Raw genomic sequence first — 15955 nt, 5'->3', positions numbered from 1 at the left:
CGCATATCCCCCCAGGGCATTGAAATGGACCCAGAGAAGGTCAAAGCAGTATTAGATTGGGCACCACCCCGCACAAGAAAGCAACTACAAAGTTTCCTGTTGCAAATTTTTACCGCCAATTCATCCCCTCATTTGCCCAGATAGCCTTGCCCCTCACTAACTTACTAAAAACGAAGGGAGCATCCTCAGTAAAACCTAGCCAGCCACTAACATGGACAATGGAGTGCCAAGCAGCGTTTGAGAGACTAAAGAGACTTTTTTCTGCCGAACCAGTACTAAGGCACCCAGACATGGACAAGCCCTTCGTAATACAGGCAGATGCAAGTGATGTGGCAGTGGGGGCTGTTCTATTACAAGAAAACAATGAAGGGGTATTGCAACCCTGTGCATATACATCCAAGAAACTCATGGAAACAGAACAGCGCTGGCCCGTATGGGAGAAGGAGGCTTATGGGATATGTTGGGCATTACTCACGTGGCGACAGTTCCTGGAAGGCAACAAAATCCCCTTCCAGGTGTGGACTGATCACAAAAATTTAGAAGCCCTGAAAACGCCCAGGAAACTCAATCCCAAACAAGCCCGCTGGTCCCAGCATTTTCACCAATTCCAATTTAAGCTCAAACATTTACCAGGGAGAAAGAACTTCCTGGCAGATGCTCTATCTCGCATGCCCCAATATAACAGCGCACGAACCACAGACTCTAGACCAATAATGGCAGAGTCACAACTGGCAGCACCAGTAACCACAAGAACCCAAGCCAAATTAAAACCACAACTGGACAGCCAAACTGGAATTGAATTCAGAAAAAGTTTGGAAACAGATGATTGGTTCCAGAAAAACAAAAATGTGTGCACAATGAGAGACGGGTTGCCTTGGATAGGGGAAAAGTTATATATACCAACAACTCAAAGAGTAATTTTCATGCACCTTTGCCATGACACAAAATCAGCAGGGCATTTTGGATTTGTAAAAACTTTACATTTAATTAAACGGCAATTTTGGTGGCCATCCATGAAAAAGGACATAGAAAGTTATATTGCCAGCTGCCCAACATGTGCATCTGCAAAGAGGTTGCAAGGGAAATCGCCAGGTCTATTACAACCAGTGGCAAATCCCTCAGCCCCCTGGAGGGAAATAGCCATGGATTTTATAGTGGAATTGCCAGAAAGCAATGGGAATACTGTTATCTGGACAGTCACGGACTTGTTTTCCAAACAAGTGCACTTTATCCCTTGCCAAAAGATTCCCACTGCAAAGGTCTTAGCAAAACTTTTCATCCAGCACATTTACAGATTGCACGGGGCACCCTAACGCATCATCTCTGATAGGGGAGTGCAATTTACATCTGCATTTTAGAAGGAATTTTTATCCCTCTTAGGGACCACTCAGGGACTGACATCTAGCCATCACCCTCAGACAGATGGACAAACGGAACGGTGTCATTCAGTACTTGAGCAATATTTGAGATGTTTTTTAAATTTCCAACAAAGTGATTGGACGGAGTTACTTCCTTTTGCACAAGTTGCCTACAATAATGCAGTCCACTCCAGCACAGGCCACACTCCTTTTCAAATAGCCAACGGTCAAAGTTTCAACCCTATGCCAGAGTTAACCCCAAATGAACCAACGATCCCTTCACTGAAAGAATGGATGGAAAAACTACAAAACACCTGGCCAATAGTTAGAAAAGCACTAGATGAAGCTAGGCAGGCATACAAAGCACAAGCCTATAAAAAAAGGGTTGAGCCTACACCATTCATTATAGGAGAAATGGTGTACTTATCTACAAAATACCTAAAGTCCCTACAGCCCTGTAAAAAACTTGGACCAAAATACATAGGACCTTTTCCAATTAAAAGAATCATAAATCCAGTAACAGTAGAATTAGAATTACCCAAAAATCTCAGGCAAATACACCCAATTTTTCATTGCATCTTGCTGAAAAGAGAGCATCAGTCACCTCTACGGCCAAAAATCCCCCCCCCCACCACCTCCAATCATGGTGGAGGGCGAACAACACTTCGAAATAAAAGAGATCCTTGACTCTAGGAGATATCATGGAGCAACTCAGTACCTAGTTGCCTGGAAACACCTCCCTCCCTCATAAAACGAGTGGGTCCATAAACGTCATGTCAGAGGCCCGAAGCTATTGAAGAAGTTTCACACAGAGTATCCTAACAAGGCTGACTAATTTTTATACCTGTTTTGTTTTCTTTCAGGTGGATCTCTCTTATTTTTAAGAGGGGCCGGAAGTCAGAATCCAATTATATTTCATCTTTAATTATCAAATATAGAAAACCCCAATTCTGCCTTCTCTGGATTCTGCCATAAGAGGGAGAGAAGGGGGAGAACAAAGGGGCTTTATGGCCCTCACTTCCTTCAGTATACTTCTAAGGAACTGAATGTGTTTATTGCAACCTCAAAGAGTTTGAATGTAGTTAGCACCAAAGAACCTTACCATAACAAAGGAGGTTATTTACCTTTCATGTAGTTTATCTGAAGTCTCCATCCAGACGGAAGAAAGAAAAAAAGGGGTGGAATTGTGATGCCTGAAACTATCACTGGAAGGGGGGGTGATTGGGTGGGACTACTGGGGAACCCCTTAAAACCTTGAATTGGAGAGCTTGGACCCCAAGTCCTGTCTAGCACGCCTGCAACCACTTCTTCTTAATAAAGGATTCCTGTTGGAAGAATTATTCCAAGAGTTCTGTCTTCTTAAGATGCAAAGTGGGGTGGGTCCTTACAATCAAGGTAGTTATAGTCTCCCATTATTACTGTGATATATTTCCTACAAAATTTGTTAACTGGTTAGGAAAGAGTTCATCTATTTCTTCGGCTTGGTTGGGTAGCCCATTTTTTCCCCTTTTATATTCACCCATATGGATTATAGGTGGTTTTCATCCTTGGTTTTGTGTATTTCTGTAGAGATGTAGTGATCTTTTATGTATAATGCAGTTCTACCTCCTCTTTTGTTAGGTGTGTTTCTTTCTCTTTTTTTTAATAATTTTTTTTATTTTCCATTTATCCAGCATAATTATACAACAAAATTCACTTTACATAATAAAATAAATTCATAATCATAACCATAACCATAGGTGCCGCTTGCTCATTCCTCCCAAGCTGCATCCACCCTCTCTAATACCTTCCCTACTTCCCTCCTCTTTCTCTCCTCCCCTCACTGCTCTCTTCCCCTCCCCTTCTCCTCTTACCATCCTACTTCCTCCCTTCACCTTCCTCCCCTCTCATCCCTCTCAAATACAGGAATGCAGCCTAGGGGAAATGCCCAAGCAGCACCTCTCCATAAATTACCATATCTATATTTTCCTATTCTACCTATTTACCCACCCACTCACCCACCCATCCACCCTCAACCCCCCCTCATTTCCCAGAGCAGAGTACAGGGTTATTAATAACAAAATTAACAATATACAATAAAAAAAGAAAAAAGAAAAGGAAAGAGAAAAAAAATCATACTTAGCCCTTAACTCCCCTTAAATTACATCATCATAAACAAATCTCTTATAAAACATTTACTATAAAATTTATTCATAAAATAAATGAAACTTTATAGTCCCATACTTCTTCTGAATATAATCTATCCATCTCCTCCATACAATAATATATCTTTCTTGTGTATGATCCTTTAAATAAGCAGAACTTTTTGCCATTTCTGCAAAATTAGAAACTTTAAATATCCATTCTTCTAAAGTAGGCAACGAATCTTTCTTCCAATATGAACCTACTAGTAACCTTGCTGCAGTTAATAAATTCAACATTAAAATAGTTTCTTTATCATCTAAATCCACAAAAATACCCAATAAGAATAATTGAGGAGTGAACTTTATCTTCCTTTTAAAAATCTTTTGAATGTTCCACCAAATCATAATCCAAAAATCTTTTTACAATTCCACCAAACGTGAAAATAAGTCGCATCCATGTTGCCACATCTCCAACATTTGGGTTGTAAATTAAAGTACATACAAGATAATTTTTTAGGATTTAGATGCCACCTATAAAACATTTTATAAAAATTTTCCCTCAAGTTTTGAGCTTGTGTAAATTTAATATTTCTGATCCAAAGTATCTCCCATAAATCCAATGGGATCAGTTCCTGGAAATTCTGAGCCCATTTAATCATACAGTCTTTAATCAATTCTGTTTCTGAATCTAATTCTATTCAAGCATTATAGATTCTTTTTATATGAGCCTGACTCTGATCTTTAATCTGAATTACCAAATTTTCATCTTCTAATGTTATTCCCTCTTTCTTATCTACAGTCCACCTATCCACTATTTGTAAGTATTGAAACCATGACTGTAAAATATTTTCTTGCCTTAATACATCTAAAGATTTTAAATGCCAGTCCAAACCTGACCAAATTAATAATTCTTTATACGAGAATTTTGTCAAAATTCATCCCCTTAGAAATTCCCTCAATTGCGTGCCCAGGAATCCCCCAGATAGGTATTTTGTAATTTAATCTATAATAATACTTTTTCCAAACTTGAAGTAAAGCATTCCTCAAAATATGTGATTTAAAAACCCGGTCAACTTTCTTGTTAAAAATTAACTATGCATGCCAACCATACATTAAGTCCCAGCCTTCAAGAGAAAGAATATCCTTATTTGTTAAATTAAGCCAATCACTTATCCAAGTTAAGGTGGCTGCGTCATAATATAATTTCAAATTAGGTGATTTAAGTCCTCCTCTTTCTCGGGCATCTTGCAAAATCTTAAACTTAAACCTTGGTTTCTTCCCAGCCCAAATGAATTTATTGATACCCTTCTGCCATTCCTCCAAATTTACATCTTTTTTAAAAATAGGTATCATCTGAAACAAGAAAAGAAACTTTGGTAGAACATTCATTTTTACAGCTGAAATTCTCCCCAACAATGACAATTGCAATTTTTTCCAGTCATTTAAATCCTTTTGTACTTTTGCCCATAATAATTCAAATTATTCTTATACAATTTTCCATTTGAAGCCGTTAAATATACTCCCAAATATTTAACCTTTTTCACCATCTGAAAACCTGTAGATTTAACTAAACTTTCCTTATTGTTAATTGACATATTCTTAGATAATATCTTAGTCATGAGTTTCATCCCAAGTTTCAATAATGGCAATTATATCATATCTGTCTTTCATGTACTAATACTTCAAATTCATTTTAAACTGTGAGTGTTAGTATATAGGCATTTGAGTCCTCTATATTTCTTGGGTATGTTTCTTATATCTCCTACTTTGAATCTGGGTTTTCCATCCTTTCATTATGTTTTTCTTTTTTATTTCTTTTTTCTCTCTACCTCCTTATGTGATTGGTTATCTACTGGTTTTTGTTTGGAATTAGGTTCTAAAAGTTGTAAAGATTGGGCCCCCTTCCCCCTCAATTCTAGCTTAAAGCCCTTTTGATAAGATGAGCCCGTTGTTTTCTGAATATATTCTTTCCAGTTCTTGTGAGTGCAGTCTATCCTTTGCCAGTTGCCCTTCCTCTAGATCAGTGCTTTTCAATTCATGGTATGGGTACCATTTGTGGTACTTTGGCACCTGGCAGATGGTACACATACGAAGGGTTGAAAATCACTGTTAAAAAAGTGTAAAAAAGTGTAAAAGTGTAGTGGGGGATGAGCTTAAGTGATGGCAGCACTGCACAGGAAAGTGGGAGAGTCTGCTGGAGCTGCAGTGTTGCCGGGGCTCTGTTGAGCACCTAGGATCGGCAAGCAGTTCCAGCTAATTGGCGCTTCCTTGAGCAGTATGCAGCCTGGGGGAGAGGAGACAGCTGGAACTGCACCAAAGAGAAAAGGAGGAGGAGGGAGAAGAGAGGAGAGGATATAAAAGGAGGAGGTTTTAGAGGGAAAGGGAGAGGAAAAAAAGTTGACAGGGAAAGAGAAGGGGATGGAGAAAGAGAGACAGACAAGAGGAGAGGTTTCTTTAAGACAAGCAGAGGGAGAGAAGGGGATAGAACAGTGCAAAGATTAATGTCAGAGAAATAGGCACAGGTTTCCCATTAAAAGTGTGGTAAGTGGGTGTACAGTTAGTCCTCAGTTTATGACCACAATTAAGCCTAAAATTTATGTTGCTAAGTGAGAAATTTGTTAAACGAGTTTTGTCCCATTTTACAACTTTTCTTGCCACATTTGTTGAGTGAATCATTGCAATTGTTAAATTAGTAACACAGTTGTTAAGTGAATCTGGTTTCCCATTGACTTTGCTTGTCAGAAGGTTGCAAAAGGGGATCACATGACCCTGGGACACTGTGACTATCATAAATATGAATCAGTTGCCAAGCATCCAAATATAAATCATGTGACCCTGGGGATGATGCAATAGTCATAAGTGTGAAAAATGGTCATAAGTTATTTTTTTCAGTGCTACTGTAACTTCAAACAGTCACTGAATGGACTGTTGTAAGCCGGGGACTACCTGTACTTTATCACTTTTTTTCCTTTTTTGAGGGGGGGGTCATCAAAGTTTTTGACACCTTGCTAGGCGACTGGTGGTACTCGAATATTGCCAGATCCTAAATGTGGTACAAAGGTTGAAAAGCACTGCTCTAGGTAATGCAGACCATGGTCTAGAAAGCCAAAATTCTGTTGATGACACCAGTTTTTAAGCCAGTGGTTCGTTTCTAAAATTCTTTGCTGCCTCATTGGATGTTGGCCTTTTGTTCCAACACTGACAGGGCAGACCACTTATATATAAACAGTGCAAACCTCACTCTCTTCTAGCACTTATGATCTTACCTAATTGTGTAATGAAATGTCTGCACAAAAATAACCAAGCTCAGAGAGCACCAAAGACCCCACAATTTATCCCTGAGCTACAAATATTATCTTCTATTGTCACATGGATACTTGTATATACCTGTATCATGTCTGTATTTCTATTCCTTTTAATAAGCCCAGATAAGGAATTTGTTACAACTACTATTTATGTGAGTTGTTCTCTTCTGCAACTTTCCCATTTTTGAAAAACCAGCATAGCTTCATTGACTAGTGCAATTTGGCATTATAAATCACTATGTTCAGTTCAAAAGTTTAATTTCAAACAAAAGCTGTAATGTAAATTGGAAAAAGGTAATACAGCCTCCATATTTACAGACTGGATTTTAAAAACATACCTTTGGCTTCCATTTTAGCTTTTTGGAGATCTTCCTCTTTTTCCTCTTCAATTATACATTCTTTTTCTATACATTCCACCTGTGTTGCAGGCAGCACATTCTCAGTTTTAGTAATCCACTCCTTTAAAAAAATCACCAACTGATTACTGTGATTTCTTAAAAGGTATCTTCCAGGCATGTTACCTGGTAATAGAAAGTCAAGTTTTCTTTGGAACCAATATTTGATTTCTAGTATGATGTCAGAATCCAATTAGATTTCATTTCTAGTTATCGACTATGAAAAACCCCATTTCTGCCCTCTCTGGATTCTGTCATACTATGAAGGGGAAGGGGGGATGAGCAAAGGGGTTTTATGGCTCTCACTTCCTTCATTAAAACTTCAAAGGGACTGAATGTGGATTCTCACCAAGAGGACTGACCATAACAATATGACAATAACCTTTCATCTACTACTCTCTGAAGTCTCCCTTTGGCTGGCAGTAAGGGAAAAGGGGGGGGGGAATGCAGCACCTGGAGTCTGGGAAAAGAGAGGAGGGTCGTCGCCCAGAAGAACTGTGGAGTGGGGAGGCTGCTTGAAAACACTTAAAACATTGAAGCGAGGGAGAGAATTCCTCAGATTCTGTCTAGCACATCTACAATCATTTTATCTTAATAAATATGCCTGTTGGAAAAGATATTCCAAGAGTTATGAATTATTAAGATGTAAAGTGAGGTGGGTCCTTACATTAGACAGGATCTGCAAAATTAGTCCACCTGGAAGGGAGAACCCTGCTGGGGGACATTGCAAAAAATACCATGTCAGACGACGAAGCAGGGAAGGGAGAAAAAACCCCAGAGACAGAGCCGCTGCCCCAACTGGAAACCTGTCAGATGTCGGGATCTGAGAAGTCAGATTCCTCAGGAGAAGAGGTGGTGGAGACGCGCAACCACAAACCTCAGTGGTCAATGGGCATTGGAAAGAAAGGCGAGTGGGAAAAGAAATCAAGAAAGGTGACCCTGAGACGGGGCCCCACCCAACCAGAATGGAAGCAGGAGATGGGGAAATCCCTGTATGCAAGCAAAGAGGAAGGGAGCTGGGCACCGCACAAAAGCTGGATCCTAGAGAAAGCTATCAACTTGATGAAGAGAACCCTCAGCTCCCTAGGAGAGGAGAATTCTGAGCCCTACCTCCACACCAGCTCTGGAGCCACAACTGGAGAGACACCGAGGGGGAAGTGGAAACTGCAGCCCTGGGGACATCCACTGATCCAGTAGTCCCCACTCCCTGGCGACTCACAGATGGTGATCTGGATGGAAGGCAATACCACCAACAGCGAAGGCACCGATCCATTCAAAGACTTCTGCCACTGGACATGAGATTCAAAGGGGAGCCAACACGCTTGGGATTTTTCCTGACCCAAGTCCTCAGCTACATGGAGGAATATGGGTGGCACATCCCCAGTGACAAAGCCCATATCAGGATCATGCAATCTGCTGTGGACGGGCCGGCCACAGATTGGATGGTGAACTTGCACGACTCCAATGCCCCAGAGCTCAACGACTTCAACCGTTTCATGTCCTCTCTGAGAAGGCAATTTGAGGACACCCTAGCTGATTGCAAAGCCCATGAAAGGATCAAAACAATGAGGCAAGGCAAATGCCCAGTAGCCGAATATACACAAGAATTCCGGGCCATTGCCAGCAAACTGAACTGGCCAGAAGACATCCTCCTTAGCCATTACAAAGATGGATTAAATTACAACCTATATGATGTTTGCCTGCCCTGAGGAGACTCACACCAACTTGATAAATGGTACGTCCTGGCAGAGGAAGCAGAGATCAACCTACTGAAAAAGAACCACCAAGAAAAACAATGGAGCTACTCACTGCCTGAGTCAACACATGAACCAGTGAAGCCATCGCCTACAGCCAAGAAGCAAATGGGGTGTTTCAAGTGCGGGAGAGAGGGGCATCAGGCTGTAGAATGCCACTCAAAAGCCCCCCAGCACAACCCAGACAGATCACTGGCCCGCAAATCCGGGAAGACTCCAGTTAAGCCAAAAGAACTTGCTATGAGAATGATGGAGGCTGTGGAATCCCCCACCTCTGCTCATCAGGGGGAAAGAACTCCCGCCTACACCGCAGGGCCGGTGGACACCTCAGCCGACAGCTCAGAGGGCAAACCCCTGGTAAGTGGACCAATTGCACCCTTCCTCAAGACAGTAACTATATTAATTCCCCCCATGCCCGAAGCTGTCAAGATGAAAGCCTTAATAGACTCTGGCTGCACCCGCTCCCTCATTAGCTCGACACTAGTGGGAAACCTGGGCATTCTGTCGAGAAGACTGGAACAACCAATTTCATTTGGCCAGTTAGATGGGTCCATAGCCGGGGGGGGGGGGTGCCAGCTACCCTAGCCACTTTACCAATCCACCTCTCCCTGGGCAAATATGAGGAAGACATAACATTTGTAGTGATCCCAGGCATGGAATGCCCGATGATCCTAGGGATGGAATGGTTAAAGAAATGGAAACCCTGAGTGAATTGAAGGATGGCAGAAATCAATTTCCCGAAAGGGGATCCTATGGACTTAAAACCCCAAGGGTATCCACCAAAATTAAGAATGGAAACAGCATCCATGGGAGAAGAAAAGGGGCTACCAGAAATACCAGAGGAATACAGAGATTTTGCTGAAGTTTTCAGCGAGGAGAGGGCAGATAAGCTTCCCCCCCCCACCAACCCATGGACTGTGCCATAGAATTCAAGCCCAGAGCAAAACTCCCAAAGCCCAGATTATACTCCATGAGCCCAAAGGAAAAGGAGGAAATGGAACGATTCATAAAGAAAAACCGAGAAAGGGGGTTCATCAAAACTGCCAAGCCAAAAGTGGCTGTTCCGGTCCTCTTTAGAGAGAAGAAGGACTGCTCTTTACACTTATGCGTGGATTATAGGCTCCTGAATACAATCAGTGAAAGCAACGTATACCCACTACCCCTCATGAAAGACATGTTATCACACTTCTCGAAAGGAAATTTTTTTACTAAACTAGATTGAAGGGAAGCATACTATCGCGTGAGAATTAAGGAAGGGGATGAATGGAAGACCGCATTTAACTGTCCAGTGGGGTGCTATCAATTCAAAGTCTTGCCATTTGGATTACAAGGAGGGCCCAGAGTATTTATGCAATTAATCAATGACGTACTAAGGGAGCACCTATATAAGGGGGTCCTGGTTTACTTAGACGACATTCTTATCTTCACCAATCAAAAGAGGAACATGTCAACCTGGTAAGAGTGGTTTTAAAGAAACTGCGAGCCACCCACCTATATGCCAAATTATCAAAATGCAAATTCCACCAGGAAAGGATAGACTATCTAGGTTATCACATATCCCCACAGGGCATTGAAATGGACCCAGAAAAGGTCAGAGCAGTATTAGAATGGGCACCATCTCACACAAGAAAGCAACTATAAAGTTTCCTGAGCTTCACAAACTTTTACCACCAATTCATCCCTTCATTTGCCCAGATAGCCCTGCCCCTCACTAACTTACTAAAAATGAAGGGAGCATCCTCAGTAAAACCTAGTCAGCCACTAAAATGGAAAATGGAATGTCAAGCGGTGTTTGAGAGATTGAAGAGACTCTTTTCTGCCGAACCAGTAATGAGGCACCCAGACATGGACAAGCCCTTCGTAATACAGGTGGATGCAAGTGATGTGGCAGTGGGGGCTGTACTATTACAAGAAAACGATGAAGGGGTATTGCAACCTATGCATATACATCCAAGAAACTCATCGAAACAGAACAGCGCTGGCCCGGGTGGGAGAAAGAGGCATACGGGATACATTGGTCATTACTCATGTGGCTCCAGTTCCTTGAAGGCAACAAAATCCCTTTCCAGGTTTGGGCAGACCACACAAATTTGGAAGCCTTGAAAACACCCAGGAAGCTCAACCCCAAGCAAGCTCTCTGGTCCCAGCATTTTCATCAATTCCACTTTACGCTCAAGCATTTGCCGGGGGGAAAGATCTCTCATGCCCCAATATAATAGCACGCAAGCTACTGACTCTAAACCAATGATGGTAGAATCACATTTGGCAGCGCCAGTAACCACCAGAGCCTAAACTAAATTAAAACCACAGCTGGGCAGCCAACCCGGAATTGAATTCCGGAAAAGTTTGGATGCAGATGAATGGTTCCAGAAAAATAAACATGTGTGCACAATGAAAGATGGACTTCCTTGGATGGGGGAAAAGTTATATATACCAACAACCCAAAGAGTCACATTCATGCAGCTTTGCCACGACACAAAATCAGCAGGGCATTTTGGATTTGTATAAACATTACACTTAATTAAACAGCAATTTTGGTGGCCATACATGAAAAAGGACATAGAAAGTGTGCAACTGCAAAGAGGTTGCAAGGGAAATCGCCCAGACTGTTACAAACAGTGGTAAATCCCTCAGCCCCCTGGAGGGAAATAGCAATGGATTTTATAGTGGAATTACCAGAAAGCAATGGGAATACTGTTGTCTGGACGGTCACAGACTTGTTTTCCAAACAGGTGCACTTTATCCCTTGCCAAAAGATTCCCACCGCAAAAGCCTTAGCAAAACTTTTCGTCCACCATATTTACAGATTGCATGGGGTATCCTAACACATCATATCTGATAGGAAAGTGCAATTTACATCTGCATTTTCGAAGGAATTTTTATCCCTCTTAGGGACCACTCAGAGACTGACATCTAGCCATCATCCACAGGGAAATGGACAAGCAGAACATTCTAACTCAGTACTTGAGCAATATTTAAGATGCTTTATTAATTTTCAACAGTCTGATTGGACGGACCTACTCCCTTTCGCAGAGGTGGCCTACAATAATGCAGTCCACTCCAGCACAGGTTATACTCCTTTTCAAATAGCTACCGGTCAAAGTTTCAACCCCATGCCAGAACTAACCGCAAACAAACCGGTGATCCCATCACTGAAAGATGGATGGAACAATTACAAAACACCTGGCCAATAGTTAGAAAAGCACTAGATGAAGCTAGGCAGGCATACAAAGCACAAGCTGATAAAAAAGGGTTGAGCCTACACCGTTCATTATAGGAGAAATGGTGTACTTATCTACAAAATACCTAAAATGCCTACAATCCTGTAAAAAAGTTGGACCAAAATATATAGGGCCTTTTCCAATTAAAAGAATCATAAACCCAGTAACAGTAGAATTAGAATTACCCAAAAATCTCAGGCAAATACACCCAATTTTTCATTGCAGCTTGCTGAAAAGAGAGCATCAGTCACCTTTACGGCCAAAAATCCCCCCCCCACCTCCAGTCAGGGTGGAAGGCGAACAACACTTTAAGATAAAGGAAATCCTAGATTCTAGGAGATATCATGGAGCAACTCAATACCTAGTAGCATGGGAACACCTCCCTGCCTCACAAAACAAGTGAGTCCATAAATGTCATGTCAGAGCCCCAAAGCTATTAAAGAAGTTTTATATAGAGTATCCTAACAAGCCAGACTAACTTTTATACCTGTTTTGTTTTCTTTTCAGGTTGATCTCTCTTATTTTTAAGGGGGCAGGATGTCAGAATCCAATTATATTTCATTTCTAGTTATCGACTATGGAAAACCCCATTTCTGCCCTTTATGGATTCTGTTATACTATGAAGGGAAAGGGGAATGAGCAAAGGGATTTTATGGCTCTCACTTCCTTCATTAAAACTTCAAAGGGACTGAATGTGGATTCTCACCAAGAGGACTGACCATGACAATATGGCCATAACCTTTCAACTACTACTCTCTGAAGTCTCCCTTTGGTGGCAGTAAGGGAAAAGGGGGGGGGGAACAATGCAGCACCTGGAGTCTGGGAAAAGAGAGGAGGAGGATCGTTGCCCGGAAGAACTGTGGAGTGGGGGGGGCTGTTTGAAAACACTTAAAACATTGAAGGGAGGGAGAGAATTCCTCAGATCCTGTCTAGCACACCTACAATCATTTTATCTTATCCAACATGTCTGTTGGAAAAGATATTCCAAGAGTTCTGTATTCTTAAGATATAAAGTGAGGTGGGTCCTTACAGATGCCATGCCAATGTCTATGTAGATGGAAGTGATTTGTCTTTCTTTGTCTTCTTCCAAGATGTATTTTTGACTTCTTGATTGAACTTACATCCTTTGTATGCCCAGTCTATCAGTCTATCACTCAAGGTCTAACCAGATCTGATTCAGCTTATTTTTTTTAGACCAGTCAAATCTATAAGGTGCTGCTACTACATGGAATATTCAGGTAGCATAGCATTCCCTAATCTTTGATTATTTTTGTATGTATGTATTTTTATCCTGCCTTCATTGTTTTTATAAATAACCTAACATACTCCTTCCTCCTCCTATTTTCCCCACAACAATAACCCTGTGAGGTGGGTTGGGCTGAGAGACAGTGACTTGCCCAAAACCACCAGTTGGCTTTAGCATTTGACTACAATTCTTAACAATTGTGATCATTGGACCTAAGGCAGATTATGGGAATTGTAGTCTAAAATGTTTGAATAATCACAGTCTGCTAGCTATGGTAAAGGTAATGAGATCTCCTTGGTCAGAGGAAATAGCAACAGATTGGAAAGCGACATATTAAATACATCATACTTATATTAAACAAAATATTAATATTATATATAATTATATTAAATAAAAATAACTTGCATTTATGGTACAATTAAAAGTGTAACAAAAAGAAAAACGTTTATCACTGTTAGAAATAAACTTTCAGAAAATACAGACATTTATTCTGACTGATAACACTGAAACACATATACAGATCAGGGATGGGTAAATTTTGGCTTCTTTCAAATTCTCATTTTTGTGAATATGACCAAACATAGGTGCCTATAAATTTCTTTTATCAGATTAAGAAATTTATGAGAAGAAATATACCAAATTTCCCTGACTTTTCCATGCTTTTGGTTCCAGATATTTTTACACATTTTATGTAACAATGGTAGTTAAGCCTATGATGGGCAACATCGACACCAATTCTTAATGCATGAATTCATCGGTTTATTCAAAGGGATGGAGCGTTATTTCATATTGATAATGTCCTTTCCTGAACATAGTGATTCTGGCTGTCAGTGATTGAATAGGAAAAGTAATGAATTAATTCACTACCATAAAATACATGGTATATTTAATTTTTAATATATATTTATATGCATTGTTTTATTGGATTATCATATGCTACCCAGAGTTACCTTAGGTGAGCTGGATAGCCATATAAATCTAATTAATAAATGTTAAATCAAAATAAAAAGAGTTAATTTCTTGTCCACAACAGCTTGCTAATACTGCCAGCAGTTTTTAGGATGAGAAGTTGGATTATCTTTAAGTAAAATTAATAATAAATTTAAGAATCTCCTTTAACCGTGAACCTTTTCCCCACTCTCAAGTTTTTAAGGGACATTTTGATATCTTGTCACTGAAATTGTTATTCTGTGTATTTCTACTTTCTCTTAAAAATTATGAAAATTTTCCCCTTCATCCTCTCTTTGTTGGTGCAACTGTTATGAAACAGTTTGGAACAACAACTGCATGCAATCTAGTAGCTGAAGTGGAATAAATTCAGATCAAGCCATCCAACCAAAATAAACAAAAGTCTGTTCTGAATTAACTTGCTTTACCATATGATCTCTGAGACCATTCTGATGCACACCCTCTATTTTTTATCTATTGAGATATATCATTTGGCCCAGTAAATGGTGCATATTATTAAGAATATGATATAGTTTAATAAATATTTTTGGTATGAGGTCACCAGGGCTAGAAAACAATGGTGGCGCATAATCAATTTACTTTTATCTATTTTACATATTTTAATTCTACTTGTCATAAATTGGTGATATTTGTTTTGATTAGGTCATGATTTAATTGCTTTGTTTGATATTATGAACTACCTAGAATGCTTCAAGAAAGGAACAATCAATAAATAGTTGTAAAAATAAATAATCTCTGGCCATTGCAAGATATGTGCAAAATAGCTTGGAGATACCTAATGAATCAACAAGTTTAAATAGACTTATAAAAAGTTGGTTGTCAGGGCAATCAAAAATTAGGAAGAGGACTTCAATATTCTATGATAACTCACCTGGAAGTTTCCATTATGATCCCTGAACAAATCAGAATATATATTTTTAGGGTCTGGTATGGCTGGCATCAGTGTTTTTCTAATTCTGTAACCATTTAAGGATAAAGCTTGATTAAGAAAACTGATTAGAGAAAATGTAAATAATACATTCCAAAAATAGACTTCTTGTGATTAATTTACAACCATTAATATTTATGTTAATTTCCTGCAGAAATTATTTTTAATTAAAAAACCTCCACACATATTTCTACAGTTTTACAGTAAGAAGAAAAGGAAGTACAACTTTCAGATGAAAAAGTGAAAACATAAAAAAGTGAAGATTCAAAGTCTAAAGCTAGTATTTTTAATAAGATTTAGAATATCTAGCCATTCACTGAATAATTTAAAGGTCTGGGGCAGAGTTGGTTGATAAATTCAGAACTGATGTTGTTAGCATAGCTGTGGCAATCATATTTGAAACTGAACAGGACATAAATGAATTTCTATAAATGAATGAATCTCTTTAGAGATACTTAATCATAGTAAGCATGCTATTGTAGAAGATTGCAACATGTTTACCATGATAAAGTACTGTATTACCAATAAAAGAGACAGTATCCCACTGATAATCTAAACAAAGATTATTTTCAATTCTTCAGTTTAGCTTCAAGAAAAAAGTTTAATCTGAGTTTAAAGTATAACAGTAAAACTTCTCTATATGTTATTCTTGTTTA

The 15955-nt window shown here is 39.7% G+C and overlaps 1 protein-coding gene across 1 annotated transcript in view; it reads right to left on the bottom strand.

Annotated features, from left to right (window-relative positions):
* Nucleotides 1–15955, bottom strand: part of CRLF2 (cytokine receptor like factor 2) — a 41202-nt gene that overhangs the window by 11772 nt on the left and 13475 nt on the right. Inside the window, exons 6-7 of the mRNA XM_039356814.1 lie at nt 15243–15327; nt 7125–7245 (exon numbers count right to left, since the gene is read on the bottom strand). Coding sequence (XP_039212748.1) covers nt 7125–7245; nt 15243–15327 — 206 coding nt within the window. The remainder of the gene's footprint in view (nt 1–7124; nt 7246–15242; nt 15328–15955) is intronic.

Source organism: Crotalus tigris, unplaced genomic scaffold, assembly GCF_016545835.1.
Source record: "Crotalus tigris isolate CLP2741 ecotype Arizona unplaced genomic scaffold, ASM1654583v1 scf7180000018830.229766, whole genome shotgun sequence".
In the NCBI taxonomy this organism is placed as follows: Eukaryota; Metazoa; Chordata; class Lepidosauria; order Squamata; family Viperidae; genus Crotalus; species Crotalus tigris.
Note: the sequence above shows the minus strand (reverse complement) of the source record. Positions and strands in the feature narration are given on the sequence as shown.